This window comes from Eulemur rufifrons, chromosome 18 (assembly GCF_041146395.1).
Source record: "Eulemur rufifrons isolate Redbay chromosome 18, OSU_ERuf_1, whole genome shotgun sequence".
Taxonomy (NCBI): Eukaryota; Metazoa; Chordata; class Mammalia; order Primates; family Lemuridae; genus Eulemur; species Eulemur rufifrons.
The window spans coordinates 14,114,989-14,131,261 of NC_091000.1; the positions used below are offsets into that span (position 1 = coordinate 14,114,989).

Genomic DNA, 16,273 nt, shown 5'->3' on the forward strand with positions numbered 1-16,273 from the left:
CAGTTTCAATCACAACCCTCGAGGCCAGGCGCAGCGACTCACGCCTGTAATCCTAGCACTCTGGGAGGCTGAGACAGGAGGATCGCTTGAGGTCAGGAGTTTGAGACCAGCTTGAGCAAGATCGAAACCCCCGTCTCTACCAAAAATAGAAAAATTAGTGGTAGAAAAATTGGCCAGGCATGATGGCCTACCTGTTTTCCCAGCTACTCGGGAGGCTGAAGCAGGAGGATTGCTTAAGCCCAGGAGTTTGAGGTTGCTGTGAGCTAGGCTGACGCCACTGTACTCTAGCCAGGGTGACAGAGTAACACTCTGTCTCCAAAAAAAAAAAAAAACCAAACCAATCCTTGAGCATTGCAGTTACCATTCTCTTGGTGCTGGTTTAGTTTGTTGTTAAAATTTCACCTCACTTGTTATTGTTATGTTGTATGTATACTAAAACTTTGGTTAAATATCTCTCCCTTTTGGCCTTTTCCTGTATTTTACAAATTTAGTTTACATTCAATCTTTGGTCTTCTAAAATACCTTGGCAAAATAAGTACTCATTCATCAGCAACATGAATATTGAACACAACTAAAATCACTTTCATTTATTTTCTAAATTTTCACCAATGTAGTTATAGGAGATTTCCAAAAGCCTATAGTCACTACAGCAAACGGGTGCAGCCATTGCAAAGATAAGAGCACTTTTTGTACTGTACACAATAATTCTTAAAATGGAGATGGTTTATTTTCAAGCATAAAAGTAGATAAAAGTAAAAGGAGGGGTAGAACGAGAAATTTTGAAGGTTAGTTTTTAAAAAGAAAAAGCTGCTTAAAGATTACACTTAGGTAATTTCCAAGTGTAATAATTTAGTTATTTCATTTAAACTGACTTAAAAGTATCTATTATATTCCATATGTGTTTGCTTATTCACAGTGAAGTATTTGGTGATTTATCAAATGTGTTTAATCAATAAGCATTATGGATTTAATGTCTAAGATTGTTTATCCTGTCAAATTTCCTCCCAGAATATTTAAAATCAAGTAGCCCTGCTGCTTTGTCAGAAAAATATGTCACGTTTATGCATGTAAATGATTTACACATACACACACATATATGGTAATAAAACAAATAATTAGAGTAAACTGAAATTATTCCTTACACCCAATCTATAGTATCTATTAACTCTTTAGTTTTAAACAAAGAATAATCATATTTTATATATGATTTTATATGATGTTTACATAATATAGTATAGGCAGTATGTTCCAACAGGTATAAGAAATACAATATGTTTTAAAAGTTACATTTGCTAGAGGCAAAAAACATAATTCCACATGATCTAAATTTTCCACAGGAGAGTACGACTGAAGCAAGCACTCCAGTGGCAATGTTCAAATGATCTATGTAAATCAGAATGGTCAAATTTTCCTGTCTATGTCCTCCAACTGGATATTAGTGTTGGTACTTAAATTGTGGAATGCTAGTAATTGCACATGATTCCAGCAATTGATTTTAGAAAAGACAAGGATAGATGTTTAACCTTATTCCAAATAAAATGGCCTTGTATAGATCTTGCCTCTCCAGAGTCCCAGATCCCACAGAGTGCTTTTGAAAATGATATTTTCGCTGTTACAACATGGGTTCTGTTTTTGGTCTCACAAAGCCTCCAGCCTGGCAGTGAAACCCTGGCTCTCAACAGGTGCAAATAGTCACAAAATCTGTCAACGTGCCACTCAGAATAATGTTATTTCTCTTACCGTCAACACTCACATCATCACATCTGACAGAGGAAGGCTGACAAAAATTCTTTGGTAAATAAGTAATTCTGACAGATTAAAGAGGTTTACCTTAACACAGGCTTATAGCTGGTTAACACAACTTTTGCAGATTTCTTGAGAAAGTTTGCTTCCTTGCATAAGACAGCATATCTCCAGTGATATTAAACCCAGGTATCAAGCTGCATTGTGCAACAGTCATTTCATAAATAGTAATCTAAGGATCTTGAAATTCTTTCCAAAAGAATCTTCCCATATCTGAGCTTTTTAGGAGAAAACAACACACAGAACTAAGGAGTCTCTGCTTAACACAGCGAGGAAACTAGAAAGAATACCTTGAATGATTACAAGTCTTCTACATTGCGATTCTCAAAGAGGAAACCTGGGTCTTTCACTTTGATCTTTTTGAGTAGCTGTTTTATTGGCAATATTTTAACTAGCTAGTATTCTGATGGTGGTGAAAATCATTTCAAGATTATAGAGATACTCTTTACTTGGCAATGTTTTAAAGGGCACAGTTTCTATTCAGTATTTTGGATGATGTATAATACAATATATAAATCAAGAAATAAAATTCTATAAATTGCAAAGGAATCATACTAGATACAGTTAGCAAAGTAATTCACCCCAAGCGTCAAAAAAGGGTGTATTACAAATTTTAAAAAAGTGTTCAGTTGAACATGATTAATTATTTTAAGTTTCAGTTATCTGAAATTTGAAACAGTAACTTAATTATTTCTACCATTTAAATTTGATTTTATGAGAGCTGGAACTTTTACACACAAATGATTCAGGTAAAGGTTTGGAGATAACTCATGTATCCCAGCCCCCACCACCAACAATGACAAGCATAATCTGGTGTTTCCCAAATATGCTTGATGAAAAAAATCATCAGAGAAGCCTTTTAAAATAATCCCAGAATTAAGAGATTCTGATCCTCTAGATACATAGATATTAGCAAATGTACCTAGATAACTTTTTGTCTTATGTATACAGTTGCAAATCACCAACTTATTCTAGAATGTGACAGTTTTGTTACAGACCTTTACAATACAAGAAAACATGCCTGTAATTTGCAGCAAAGCACTCTAGGTAACAAACCTCCCAGTAGTCCCAAACAGCCATTTGGGGTATAACAACCAAAGTTTATGACATCATAGTTTCGCTATGCATTTTTTTCTTCTCCATGACTTTCAGTATTATTGGCGTGGTTAAATACTGAAACGAATTATTGAAGAATATTGTTTTGAGATATCTATAAAAGAAAAGCTATCTGGTTTAGATTATTTACTTGCCCAGCTAGAGTATCAATCTAGAACACATTCAGCACTATGTCTAAAAGTTTACGGCAACTTGATTCTTTGTCATTTATACCAAACTGATTGGGCCATTTAATGAATTAACAGAGATCAATTAAAAACAGCTGATCAGTGACACAAAATAATAATAAGTCAAATGTCTAAAGTCTAATAAAATTGTATACATGGCTACTGCTTTAAAATACTATGGCAATTGACATCAGAAGAAGAGCTCTGTAAAATAATTAGCTCTTTATCTGGTTGAACGTGCAATATAGAGTGGCAAGTATTTATGACCATGGCCATAGCCACCCAGTGCTAACAGTGATAGCTGAAAGTTTCTGAGGGTTGTGGTGGTTATTGCTGTTGTCAAGCCATTTACTGATTTATTTTCAGCCTTTCTCTCTGTAAGAAGAGTCACTCATTCCACTTCCCCTTTTGTTCTGTTTACTCATTTATAAATAAATTTTGTTCATTTATAAATAAAATGTTCTATTCATTTTCCTACTAGAAATCTTCAAGAAGTTGGTGAGGGGGTGGGGGGGAAGCAATTACCCCTTTCGTGGCACTCACAGTAAAAGAAATGTTTGCGAACCCTTTCTTCACTTGAATGCACTCAGCATTTTACTTTCTCCCCCCGTCCCTGAACAGTTCTTCAATGAACATATAACTATATCCATTCTGTATTTGTCTTAGGTAGAATTAGAGACCTGTCACAAAGGTGACAGCACATAAGCTCAGATGCTGCGGAAGCAACCACTTAAGAGCTTAATGTTTCTTCAACCACTCTGTTTCCCTAGACATCCATCAACAGGAAGGCAAACATGAAAAGGAGTGAGAGCTTGAGCAGTGTGTGTATCTTGCCAGGCATGCTTTGCTTTTTTAAACGGAGTCCACCTTTATTAGATTATTGTTGGTCATCAATGGAGACGGTTTGCATTTAATTCTATCTGCTACGTCATTAGAACTATCCACAAAGAACATCCTGGCTGTGCACAGCGAGACTATAATTCTCCTGTACTCCTTCCTGAAATTTTGGTTCAGCAGTCCGTATATAATCGCGTTGAGGCAGCTGTTGAAATACGCCATGTAGTAACTGGCCACGAACAGCCACTCCGGGATCCTGGGTACCATGCTGGCGGGGTCCGAGGCCACAGCCAGACCAATGAAGTTCAGAGGAGCCCAGCAAATGGCAAAAAGGACGAAAACCACAAACATGGTGACAAAGTTCCTGAAGTCCTGTGGTTTCAGTTTGGGTTTGTTGTCAGGTTTCACCCTCCGTCTGACCTGAAGAACCAGGATCCATATTCTCAGGTAACAGAAGATGACTATGACCATGGGAATGATGAAGTGGAAAACCACCACAGCGATGGTGTACGCGGAGCTCACGGACTGCGCGAACGTGCAGGAATAGATGCGCGGGTCATACCGGAGCGTCCCGGTGCGCAGGTTGGGCACTATGGCCACGAAGGTCAACACCCAGATGAGGAACACGTAGCAGACGGAGTTCTTGTTGCTGTACAGCCTGTCGTACTTGAGACTGTGGCAGATGTAGCAGTAGCGGTTAACGGCGATCCCGGTGATGTTGAAGATGGAGCCGATGACACTCAAGCCCATCAGGAAAGCGCTAATTTGGCAGTGCAGATAGCCCAGGTTCCACCCATTGTTAAATATCGACGTCAGCACCAACGGGTACGGATACACGGCCACCACGAGGTCTGCCACCGCTAGGCTCACCACAAAGATGTTTCCTGAAAGAGAAAGGCGTATAAAGCACGGGTTAATGCCAGTTCTGCATGGGCTGTACTGGCTTTCTTTCACAGTTATTAAAGAAAGAGCTGTTTCCACAGCTCCGACGACCCGACATCACACCCACCGCCACGTTATAAATGAGGTGGAGGCTGTTTTCACCAGCCAGGAAGCCCCCTGCTGCCCTCCGCAAATGCAGCGCATTGTCCACAGATTTCTGCATCCCCAGAACAGGACATGTTCCAAGTTCAAAACTGTTGTGTTTCAAACCATTTGATTTCTTCTTTGAAAAAATCCTGAGTTCAGAATATTTGTATTATGTCTTTTGTTCTGGAACCTTCTGCAGTACCTGAGAAATCTCATGTCACATTATTTCTCAGGTCAGCCAAACCTTCCTTAAGTTCCAGGTCTCCCACATCTCTCCAGTTCTTCAACAGTTCTCAAAGAAGCCTCTGGCTTCTGTTCTTGGAGAGCAGTGGATCCTTGTCCGTAGCACAGGAGTTAAGAAGAAAAGGGCTGTGCCATCAGCTGTGTGGATGAGAACACTGGCTTTCACCCCTTACTCGCTGGCTAACGGGGGCGAGTTACTGCACCTTGCCAAGCTTCGGTTTCCTCTTCTGTAAAATGGGATAATCTTCCGGGCAGGGTTGTGGTGAGCATTAAATGAGGCGATCTATGTCAAGTACTGTGCACAGTGTCTGATGCTGTAAAAATGTTCATGTTCTGTGACTCTTTCACCTCAAACCAAAGGAAAAGGCAGAAATTCTCTTAGATTTTATGAAGAACTTAGGGAACAAAAATTAAACTTGAAATATTTTGAGCACATGATGGTTTTCTAAATTAATATAGACCGGGTGTGGTGGCTCACACTTGTAATCCCAGCACTTTGAGAGGTTGAGGCAGGAGGATTGCTTGAGTCCAGGAGTTTGAGACCAGCCTGGGCAACAAAGCAAGACCCCACCTCTACAAAAAATAAGAAAAATTAGCCAGATATGGTAGCATGTGCCTGTAGTCTCAGGTACTCAGGAGGCTAAGGCAGGAGGATTGCTTGAGCCCAGGAGTTCGAGCCGACAGTGCCACTGCACTCAAGCCAGGGCAACAGAGTGAGACCTTGTCTCTGTTAAAAAAAAAAAAAAAAAAAAAAAGGTAATAAAAAATAAAATGAAATAAAATTACTCAACATATTTTTAAAGTATAGGAAAAAAACCCTAGTCAGATTTTATGAGATGTTCTGCGAATACACTCTTTTGAACTCTTCTGCCTTCGTGTCCTGCTGTTCCTTCAGCCTCCAAAGCTTCCTCACTTCAACTCTTAAAATGGTACCCACTTTCCCAAGTCCATCTCCAACAGAAAAGCCCAGAGCTTTTGCTTATTTGCCCAACCAGATGTAAGCGCTTCCTCCTTCAAAGGCTCCTAAACTACTTTACTTGCACTACCTTTAATTTAGATTAAATTATAATAAATGCCATCCAACAAAAACTTAATAAATACATATATTAGATGCTGAGGAAATAGGAATTAACAGACAGGAAAAACCAGAAAACAAACAAGATTGCTATAGAGTAAGAAGCACAAGAGTATGAACAGAAGCAGAAATGTGGAAGAAGCAGGCTAGGCAGGGAGGGAGGAGCGTCCAGCTGGAGAGATGGCAGGTTTCACCTTCTGCCCTATCATCTGTAAACTTGGTTTTCCTGTATTTCAGACTATCACCCCCTGCGTGTTGCCGTCATCTCTGCATCCTGAAGAGCTCCTGGGACAGTGACTTTTGCTTAAATGCTTGATGAAGTAATTGTCACCTCTCCACATTTGAAATAAAATAACCTATGTCCTTGAAGTTCCGACTGGAACTTCCCCCAAGAAAATTATTGCAAAAAAAAAAAAAAAAAAAAAGTTAAAATAGCAGTTGTGAAGAAATAAAGGTAAAAGTTTATGCCATTTAGGTAGGAATTTCAGATAAATTTTCATAAAAGCAAATTCTTTAATAATTGGTTCTATTAGTTCAAATTGAAGTTATAACGCAAATTGATTTTTCCCCCACAGATCACTTTCAATACCAATGAAACGCTTAAATTCCTAAGTGTGCATATTTTAATAAAATTTTCACTCAAAATGTTTAATACTTTAAAAACATCTATAGCATATTAAATTCAGTTACCAGTTAAATTGTCATTGTAACAGTACATTTTTACCGAGACTGTCATGATGACAAACTGTCCTAATATAGATTTATTTTCAGGAGAGCTAAAAAATAAAATCACAAATGATGTCATAAATTGCTTTCATGGCTTTAATCCTGTGCTCCATTTATTTTATAGTAATTATGTTTCATTACTGTCCAAGTGATCACACTAATTGAATCAGTGGTTTAATTTGCTTTGAATTAATCCTGTGTTTTACAATCGTTTGAAGGAAAAAAAATTAAGCCCCAGACTGTGCAGACATGGCCATCAGGCAGCCGGGAGCTACATCCCATGTGCTCGTGTGTGTGTGTGTGTGTGTGTGTGTGTGTGTGGAATGTGTGTGCTGTGGGGAACTGGAGGGAAAAAGCAATTTCTTTTATGAACGTCACCTGATAGGAGTAATTAAATAACTTTACCATAATTATACACATTACAAGGTCATCTATTCCATTCTCAGCTCTGTGCAACTCCAGATGAACAATGTATCCATTTTCACAGACATCCAAGACTCTATGCAACCAGCATGATAATGCATTTGGAAGTTTAAAATAATGTCTGCTAAGGGCTAACAAGTTCTTCTCTGGTGGCTTTGGTTCCAGTCTTTACTGTGGAGGAATCCCAGGATCACACAATGTGAAGACTGAGAAGTATGTTAGTGATTCCCCTGGATAATTCTCACTTTTTAAAGATGAGGAAAACAGATATATGGATTTGGATGAAGTAATAAAACTGGTTAGTGGAAGAATCAAGACTGTAGCAATGCCACTGATTGGTTAGTTTCACTCAGTGTTACTTCCCTAAGAAAAGTCATGTGCTCCTACACAGATAGGAAGATCAGAATTTGGGCCCTCTGGCTTAGAGACTTCTCAGGCATAATTCTACAAAGCATATTAGAACAAGGAAATTATAAAGTGTAGACGGGAGGAAGGAGAACACTCAGAGGCCACTCTACTAGCAAGACGGTGGTGGGGTGGGGTAGGGGGAAAATGTCTAAGACAGGCACTGCCCTCACCGAGTTACTGGCTTGGGCTGTGCAAGGTGGTAAGAAGTAGAGAAATAATTGCAATAAACAGAAGAAGAAACAGCTAATAGCCTCACAGCTATTGAAGACACCAACTAAAAGATGCAGAGTAAATATTTGTTCCTGTGAATAAAACTTTAAATTGGAAGTGAAATGTGACATAGATATGAATAAAGTAAGTTAAGAGGCAACTAAAAAGTTGGCTTGTCTAAAGTGCCTCCCTCAGAACTAGTCCTGTGATCTCCACCTGGGAAGGGCCACAGCAATGCGGCACCGTTTTTCTGTTTGTCGCAGTTATTTCTCTACTTCTAACCACCTTGCACAGCCCAAGCCAGTAACTCGGCGAGGGCAGTGCCTGTCTTAGATATCTCCTCCCTACCCCACCCCACCCCCATCTTGATCAGCACCTGGCAGAGAATTAATAAACATACACGGGGGATTTATACTGTGTCAACTTCGTTAAGCTGTAAAGACATTTCCTTTCAGAGCTCCAGGTTAGGGTCCCCGCAAGAGACAGCCAGCATGAAATTTCAGAGATGGCAGTGCAGCAGCAGCCATGTCCTCTCTGTACCCAGGTCTGTGTCAAGCACCAGGCACCCCTGCAACTTTGGGCAAGTTGGGTCTCACCTGCTGGTGTGCAGTGGTGGCGGGCAGGGTGCCCACAGCTTCTCCAGCTCCTGCTGAACTCTCCCTGGCTGGGAGGAAGTGAGAGGTGACTCACTGAGGCGAGTCTGGGTCATCCCCCCAGGCTCAAATTCTAGCCTCCCCTGCGTCCCCTCCTGACATCCATCTTTCCTTCTCAATTGCCTTCTCCGTGGACTTCAGGGTCCAGCACCAGGCACAGAAGCAACAGCCTCAAATACACTATTTCATCAGCTCCCACAATGGCTCTAGCAATTATGCCTCTTGGGTTGATTGAACCCTGACTGATGCAGAGCTTGGTACTGGAAGTGGACCAAGAAGAACCGTTAGGATGGTTTCTCTGCATTGGTTCCTGGTTACCTGCAATTGGTTCTGTCCTAGGACTAGATTTAATGCATTAAAACCCTATTTCCAGTAGCAAAGGGGACTGGTAGTTCATGGCACACACTGGCAAAAGAGTTACTTAAACGATCACCTGTACCCACCTTCCAAGGTGAAGACAACTTGCTGCATCGCTTCTCCTACCACTAAGAAAAAAACCAAAATACACCTCATTTTGACATGCTACACCAACCTATTTACTGAGTAAACCAAAAGCTGTCTGTGTTGAGTGGTGCCCAGAACAAGTAAAGGCCCTGAAGGCTGCTGAGCCACTCGATCCATCTGATCCAATGGCTATGGTCTAATTGTGTCTCCCCCGAAATTTTTATGTTGACACTGAACCACCAATGTTTTAGTGTTAAGAGGTAGGGCCTTTAGGAAGTAATTGAGTCTTGAAGGCAGGACCTTCATGGATGGGATTAGTGACCTTATAAAAGAGATGAAAGTGAGCTGTCCATCCCTTCACCCTGTCTGTCCTCCCAGCACAGGAGGACACAGCAGTCGTCTTCTCTGGAGGACGCAGCAAGAAGGCACCGTCCTGGAAGCAGAGAGCAGCCCTCACCAGACACCAAATCTTCCAGTGCCTCAATCTCAGGCTTCTCAGCCTCCAGAACCATGAGAAATAAATTTCTATTATTTATAATTCAAAATGCCAGTCTAAGGTATATTGTGATAGCAGCAGGAACTGACTAAGACACCAGTGGTGCTTGAACTATTTGTACAGTTGTCCCTGGGTACTGGCAGGGGTTGGTTCCAGGAGCCCTGTGGATGCCACAATCCACAGATGCTCAAGTCCCACAGTGGGCTGCAGAACCCGTGGATACTAAAAGTCGGCCCTCTGTGTCTGCAGGTGCCTTGTCCCTCGAATATCACAGCTTCCATCCATGGTTGGGTGAATCCATGGATGTGGCACTCGTGGTCACAGAAGGCTGACTGTGGCAGATCGGGAGGCTGTGAGGCGCTGTTAGCGAGCACACACAGGTGACTCGTAACACAGGACCTTAGGATTTTGCAGTAAACCTGTGCCATCCTCTGCACTAAGTATGCACTTGCTAAGAAACAGTTTGGGACTTGCTACTCAGCCTTAGAAGCCTCTGAACGCTTGACCATCGTGCACCAAGTGACCGTGTGATCTGAAAGCTTCCTCCTGGACTCGGTGTTGTCTGACCCACCCAGTCCTAAAGTTGGGCGTGCATGGCCTCAAACAGAAGTAGTGGATATAAGACCTGGCTGGAGCAGGCCTGAAGGCACAAGGATGCGTGAGCAGGTAGCACAGAGGCCCGTGGCCACATTGCTGCCACATTGTCGGCATTTTCTTAGCTCACTCCTATGGCCCCAGGGCAAGTTCCCTTTGACCAGCTGAAAGGGGAAGAAACAACTTCTTGCCTGGCTTACAGAAGGCTCTTCATGAACTACCAAGACTTCCTGAAATTGGAGAGCTGTGGCATGACAGACCCACCCCAGAGTGACCCTGAAGGACAAGGTGAAGGGAAGCCCTCCCAGTGAACAGAACTTTGAGCAGGGCTTCCAAGCAGAACTTCCAACTGGTTGCTCATTTTCCCTGGAGGGAGAGGTGGCTGCAGGTACAGATCTGCACTAACCCGTGGCAGTGGCTAATGGTACAACCAAAGACTTGGAAGAAACGCAATGAGAAAACTGGTGACACGGGGCTCTGGAGAAGACGCAGGCACACAGGCCTCTCAGAGTGGGCACTGGGTGTGAAGATATTTGTATCCTGATATGACCTGTGGACATCAGTTCATCTGTCCTCAGCCACCACTGTCCTTGACCAATTGGCTCACAAGGTTGTCACGGCAGCAATGATGGAAGTTATTTGAGGGCTCAGCAACGTGGATTACTACTCATGAAAACTGATGTGGCTACGGCCACCACTGCACTGCTGCACGCACAGCTGCCAAGATTGGAGATCAACACTGACACAGCACAGTTCCCCCGGAAAATCAGCCAGACGCAGGAGGGAGACGGGTTAGGTATTAATAGAACCACTTCCACCACTGAAAGGGGCAGTGCTTCATTCTGACTGGAACAGAAGCACACTCTGGATATGGTTTTGCCCTTCCTACCTTTAAAGACCCTTAATTCTTCCACCAACCTAACATCTGTGGACCTACAGGACACCTTGTCCAACACCACGGTACTCCTCATGGCACTGCCTCTGCCTGGGGAATTCACCTCCCAGCAAATGAAGTATAACCACGGGGTCATGTTCTGGGAATTCACTGGACTTACCATGTTTCTCATCTTAAAACAGCTGGCCTGGCAGATCGGGGGAATAGCCTTTGAAGGTTCCGTTTCAGCACCAGCTGGTGAGCCTAGGGTACACATGATACTGTCCATGATCGGACCTTTCCCTGATGGAGCAAGGCCTAATTAATAAGCACATTATTGTACTGTGCTGCTTTCAGGAGCAGTTAATGGCAGCAGGGTCATTTGCTTCTTCACAATGTGCCCACAAAAGGTTGTGCTTGTTCAGTTTTTCAGACCTGCTCTTAATGAGTCTATTTCAACCCATGCTGCTTGCTATTATGTGCTGTTTCTTTAAATGTGTCGATCTTTTTCCTCATTCCCTGCTTATAATCTGCGGGTATCTAGACACTAGCATCACAGTTTTGTGAAACTCTTAGAACAAATTTGTGGTGATAGCTTGTCATTTTTGCTAATTTCCATTTATTGGCTATATTCTACCTAGGTTAGATTGCCAGATAATTGAATTTTGAATAGGCAAAATATTATGGTATTATTGCTTTATACTTCTTTTTGGTAAGTTTTATTTAAGTAAAATGTACATATGGAAAAGTGCATGAATCCTAAGTCTACAGCTCAGTGATTTTTAACACACTGAACACACCCTTGTTAGGTGTACCCAGAAAAAACCAAAGATATAACATTACTTGTTTTATCCTTTTCAAAGTATTTTCATATGCATCATTTCACTAGGTAATTGCAACAATCATGTGAGGCTAAAAGATTAGATATTATTTACATTTGACAAATGTGGAAAATGAGGTTTGGTAACTTGATTGATTTCTCAAATCAGAAGGTGGATAGCAAGGATATAACCCTAGTGGTCCACTGCAGGAATCATCCCATTATGCTATGAAATTTACTCAGAAGAAATAATATGGAAGCATCAAATTTTAGACAGGAGTGGAGCAAACATTCTTCAGGCACCTAAGTTCTAGTGGCTGTCTGGAGTCTGTGTCTGCTCAGATTGGCCAGAGTTCCTGTCATGCAGGTTGTTAAACAGTTTTAATTTCTTCCCTGGATGTCAAATGCAACACATTCCATTGAGGGGAGAAGACAAGGAAAAATAACTGCTATAATAACCAATTTCCAAAAGAAAATACTAGCTCAAAGCTTAGATGCCGTAGCGTTCTTATTTCTTCCACTCTCTTTTATTCCTTTTCATCCTTAAAGCTAACAACATTAATTTAACTGAAATGGAAGGACGGAACACTCATCAAACTTGTAAGAAGCATCCCCAAACTAGGATTTCAATCGGCTATTACTATCACTGTTTCAAATTACCATCCATTCTAGAAAGCCTCAGATGGTCTGAATTCCAACAGCAGCACCTCTGAATACAAAGTTCCAATTATAAAAATATGAAAGTTCAAAAGCTTCATAGATTAAAGCTAAGGGTCTCCAAGTTGGCAACAGGAATGTAGTATTTTATAGATCATCCTCTTAAAAAGTTGCTTTAGAAAATAAACAAAATACAAAGTAAAGTGTGAGGAGTGCTTTTCATAAGCTCCTTTTCATGTAACAGAAGAAGCAGAATTGTCCAGGCACGGAAACACTTTTTAAATGAAAGGTTCTGTAGGATACAAACTTCCTAAGTGCTTGCAGTTGATGGCAAGGAAGCAGGTGGAGCTCCGGAAAGAAGTTCTGTGGATGAAACCTGCTCACACTTATAGCCTGTGGGACCAACCCGCATCAGTTCCTCCTCTGTAAAGTGGGTAACAATGGTACCCCACTACAGGGCTGACTCCGGCAATGTCAGTTAACCCAATGCTCAGAACAGTGTTTGGTCCATAGAAAGCTACTTTTATAGCTAGGAGGGAATGAGCCTCTTTCTGAAGGCAGAATTCGTCTAGCTTAAGTCAATCACCTACGAAGCGAGCTTATTCAATTTACTAACTCAAATTGAATTCATATCATCAAGTGCTTATTAACTAATTCTTAAACTATGCACTGTGCAAGCATCATAGAAAGCAACAGAAAAAAAAAAAAGGGGGAGTATTCTCCCCAAAAGGAGCTAAGCAAAATTACAGTTTTTATCAACCAGCTGGTTAGAACAAAAATATTGATTTGGGCAAATATTTAAGTGCATGGTTCCTTCCCCACACCTTCTCCCAAAAGTTTGCCTCCAAATAAAGAAGTAGAATGTTCACAGAACCAAAGATCTAATCATTTAGAGACCAGAATATCCAGTGTCCTGTGGACAAACCAGCTTCAATAATTCACTGCTCGAGGAAAGAGCAAGTTTAACTCAGGCACAAAATTATCTTTAGTTGTACCTGATGTGTCAATGCACTCTTTATTACAACAACTTCTGTTTTTAAAACGTAAACCTGTTTGCTAGGAGGAGCACCAGTGGCTTTCCAAAGCACGTTAAGGAGCCTCTAGTTCTTCAATCGTATGAAAACAACTCCAAACAAAACTAAAACAGATGCTCTATTATTTTGCCCACTTATGTTTTCTCCTATTTTAATAAAGTTGGGAAAACTAAATCACGCATAAAACCAAGCAATTGGTAGACTCGTTGGTCTGATTTGAAAGTGATTCTTGAGGAACTTTCTGCAACCTGTGCCCCTCGATCTAAAACCCGCAGACACGCAACCCCAGACAGCGGGGCGCTCCCCGAGAGCGAAGAGAACTCCGGCAAAGTGTCCAACTCTTGGGGACCGAGACTCCCCATTGTCCTATGAAAGGCATTATACGAAGGGCAGCCTAAAGGAAAAGTACTCTCTAACAGGGAAAATGTCTCCCGAGCCCCCAGTTTTTAAGAAAAAGAAGGAAACTTTGTTCAGCGAAGGCCCTTGAGAACCGAGGGCGCTGGTCCCGAAAGGTGCTGGGAAAAGGGACAGGGACAGATGTCTCAGATCCCCTACCTGCGTTCCTGAGCTTCTTGTTCCGATACACGGACAGGATGACCAGGAGGTTGCCCAGGATGTCCACCACGATGGTGAAGATGAGGATGAAGGCGAGCGTGGAGGCCAGCCAGGAGGGGCGCGGCCGCGCGCCGTCCCCGCCGCCGGGCGCCTGCTGGGAGGCGTTGAGCAGCGCGCTGCCGTTGCCCTTCATGGTGGCGCGGCCCGGGCCCCTGCGCCCTCCACGCCCTGCCGCGCCCTCTGCGTCCCCTTTGCCCATGCACAGCGCAACCCACCCCCCTGCTGTTCAAGGCTCCCCGCGGGGCGCCCCGCGCCTTCCTCCCATCCCGCGTGCCCCGTCGCAGCTGTCCCGCCCACTCTGCCACCTCCCCGCGGCCCGACGCCCTCTCTGCGCTGGGCAGCCACGGCCAGGTGACACCTGGTGTCCGCCGCGAGGCAACTTGGGCTCCCGGGCTCGCGACCCGAACCTCGCACCGCGTGCCAACAGCGCCCCGGTGCGGGAGCCCAGAGAGTCGTCTCTCCCAGCGTGGGGACGTCGGGCGTCCATGCTTCGCGTTCGGTCTAGTCTCGGGGATGGGACTTTCGTCCAGCGGGGACAGAGTACTTGGGCTCAAGCCTGAACTCGGATTCAGGCAAGTTACTGAGCCGCTGTGTGCCCCAGTTTCCCTATCTGCAAAATGGGAATGAAATACTAACTCATTAACCTCGCAGTTAGTTCAGCTGTGAAAAAATCAAGGCCTCTTTTCAGTTGTGTATTGCACCCTTGAACATGGCGCTAGATGTTTCCGATAATAAAATGAGATTTAAAAAGAAATATGTAAAAACCAATACTGGAGATGATAAGAGTGTAAGTACTTTCTTAAACACCGGTAAAAATGACATAAAACGCACAATTAGATTGAAGATCTGACACATGACAGCAATCAATGTAAAATGGCTAGGAAAGGGCTCTCCTGGAGAGCCGTACCCTGTTCCTGCATTGGAAACGTGAAATTTTCATTTTCCTCATATGCTTCCGGCCAGCCCGATAAAACTACCAAATAACTAAAGTTCCTTTGAAAGTGCAAGAAAAAGGATTTGAGTGAATAAGAGAGAGCTGGGACCTACTGACATTAAAACATACAGTAAAAATGACAATAAGTAAAACAGCGTTAAGTTCATAAACAATTCAAGAACATATAAGATAAAGATTTGATAAAGTTAACATTTCAAATCAGGGAGGGATGGATTATGAAAACAAAGATGCATTTAAAGAAAATTTAGGTAAATATCTATAACCTTGAGGTGGAGAACTCTCTAACCATGGAGAAGAAGACAGGAGAGAAAATAGAAAGAACAGTGGCAGCTACCAGTGACTGGATACTTATTTCCCAGCTCTGGGATAAGTATTTTACACGCCTTGTCTTGCGCAATATATTAACAATACCACAAGGTTTGGCGTTGCTAGGACCATTTTATGGATGGGAAACCTGCACCACTGACAGGATAAATAAGGCCCCAAAGTCCGAGTTAGTAATGGGTGGAGAATTTGAACTTTGGTCTGATTCCCCAGCAATGAACTTCATTACTAACTGATAGTGTTTCTCAGTAGTGATAGATTTGACTACAGGAAAGTTAAAGCTCCTATATTCAAAAAACAGCATAAACAAGTAAAAGCCAGATAAACTGGGGAAGTAATTTGTGACATATCTGAGAGACAAAACATTAACGGCCTTCATTATTACTGTGATTTGAGAGTGTCCCCCAGAAATCATGTATGGGAAATTGGGTCCCTGATGGGAGGTGGGGCCTTTAATTGGTGATCAGATCATTAAGAAGGATTACTTTCACTCTGTGGGACTGGGTTAATTCTTACAGGAGTGAGTGAGTTCTCACTCTCCTGGGACTGGATTAGTTAACCGGCAGAGAGGGTTGTAAAGCAATTACCCAGTTTCAGGTATTCTTTTACAGCAACAGAAAACAGACCAAGACAGTTTTATAAAGAACTCTTTCACATAAACAAGGATAAAACAATAACAATATATTTAAAAGTTGTAATTAGACAATTAAAAACTAAAAATTTATATGTAAACTCTCTTTTGGAAAAAAAAAATAATGGTAAGTTACCAT

The 16,273-nt window shown here is 42.3% G+C and overlaps 1 protein-coding gene across 1 annotated transcript; it reads right to left on the reverse strand.

Annotated features, from left to right (window-relative positions):
- Window positions 1-3,938: 3,938 nt before the first annotated feature.
- Window positions 3,939-14,357, reverse strand: MTNR1A (melatonin receptor 1A). Its single transcript, XM_069493505.1, has 2 exons — window positions 14,165-14,357; window positions 3,939-4,807 (listed from the first exon to the last, which is right to left on the reverse strand). The coding sequence occupies exons 1-2, from the start codon at window positions 14,355-14,357 to the stop codon at window positions 3,939-3,941; spliced, it is 1,062 nt and encodes a 353-aa protein (XP_069349606.1).
- Window positions 14,358-16,273: the final 1,916 nt, after the last annotated feature.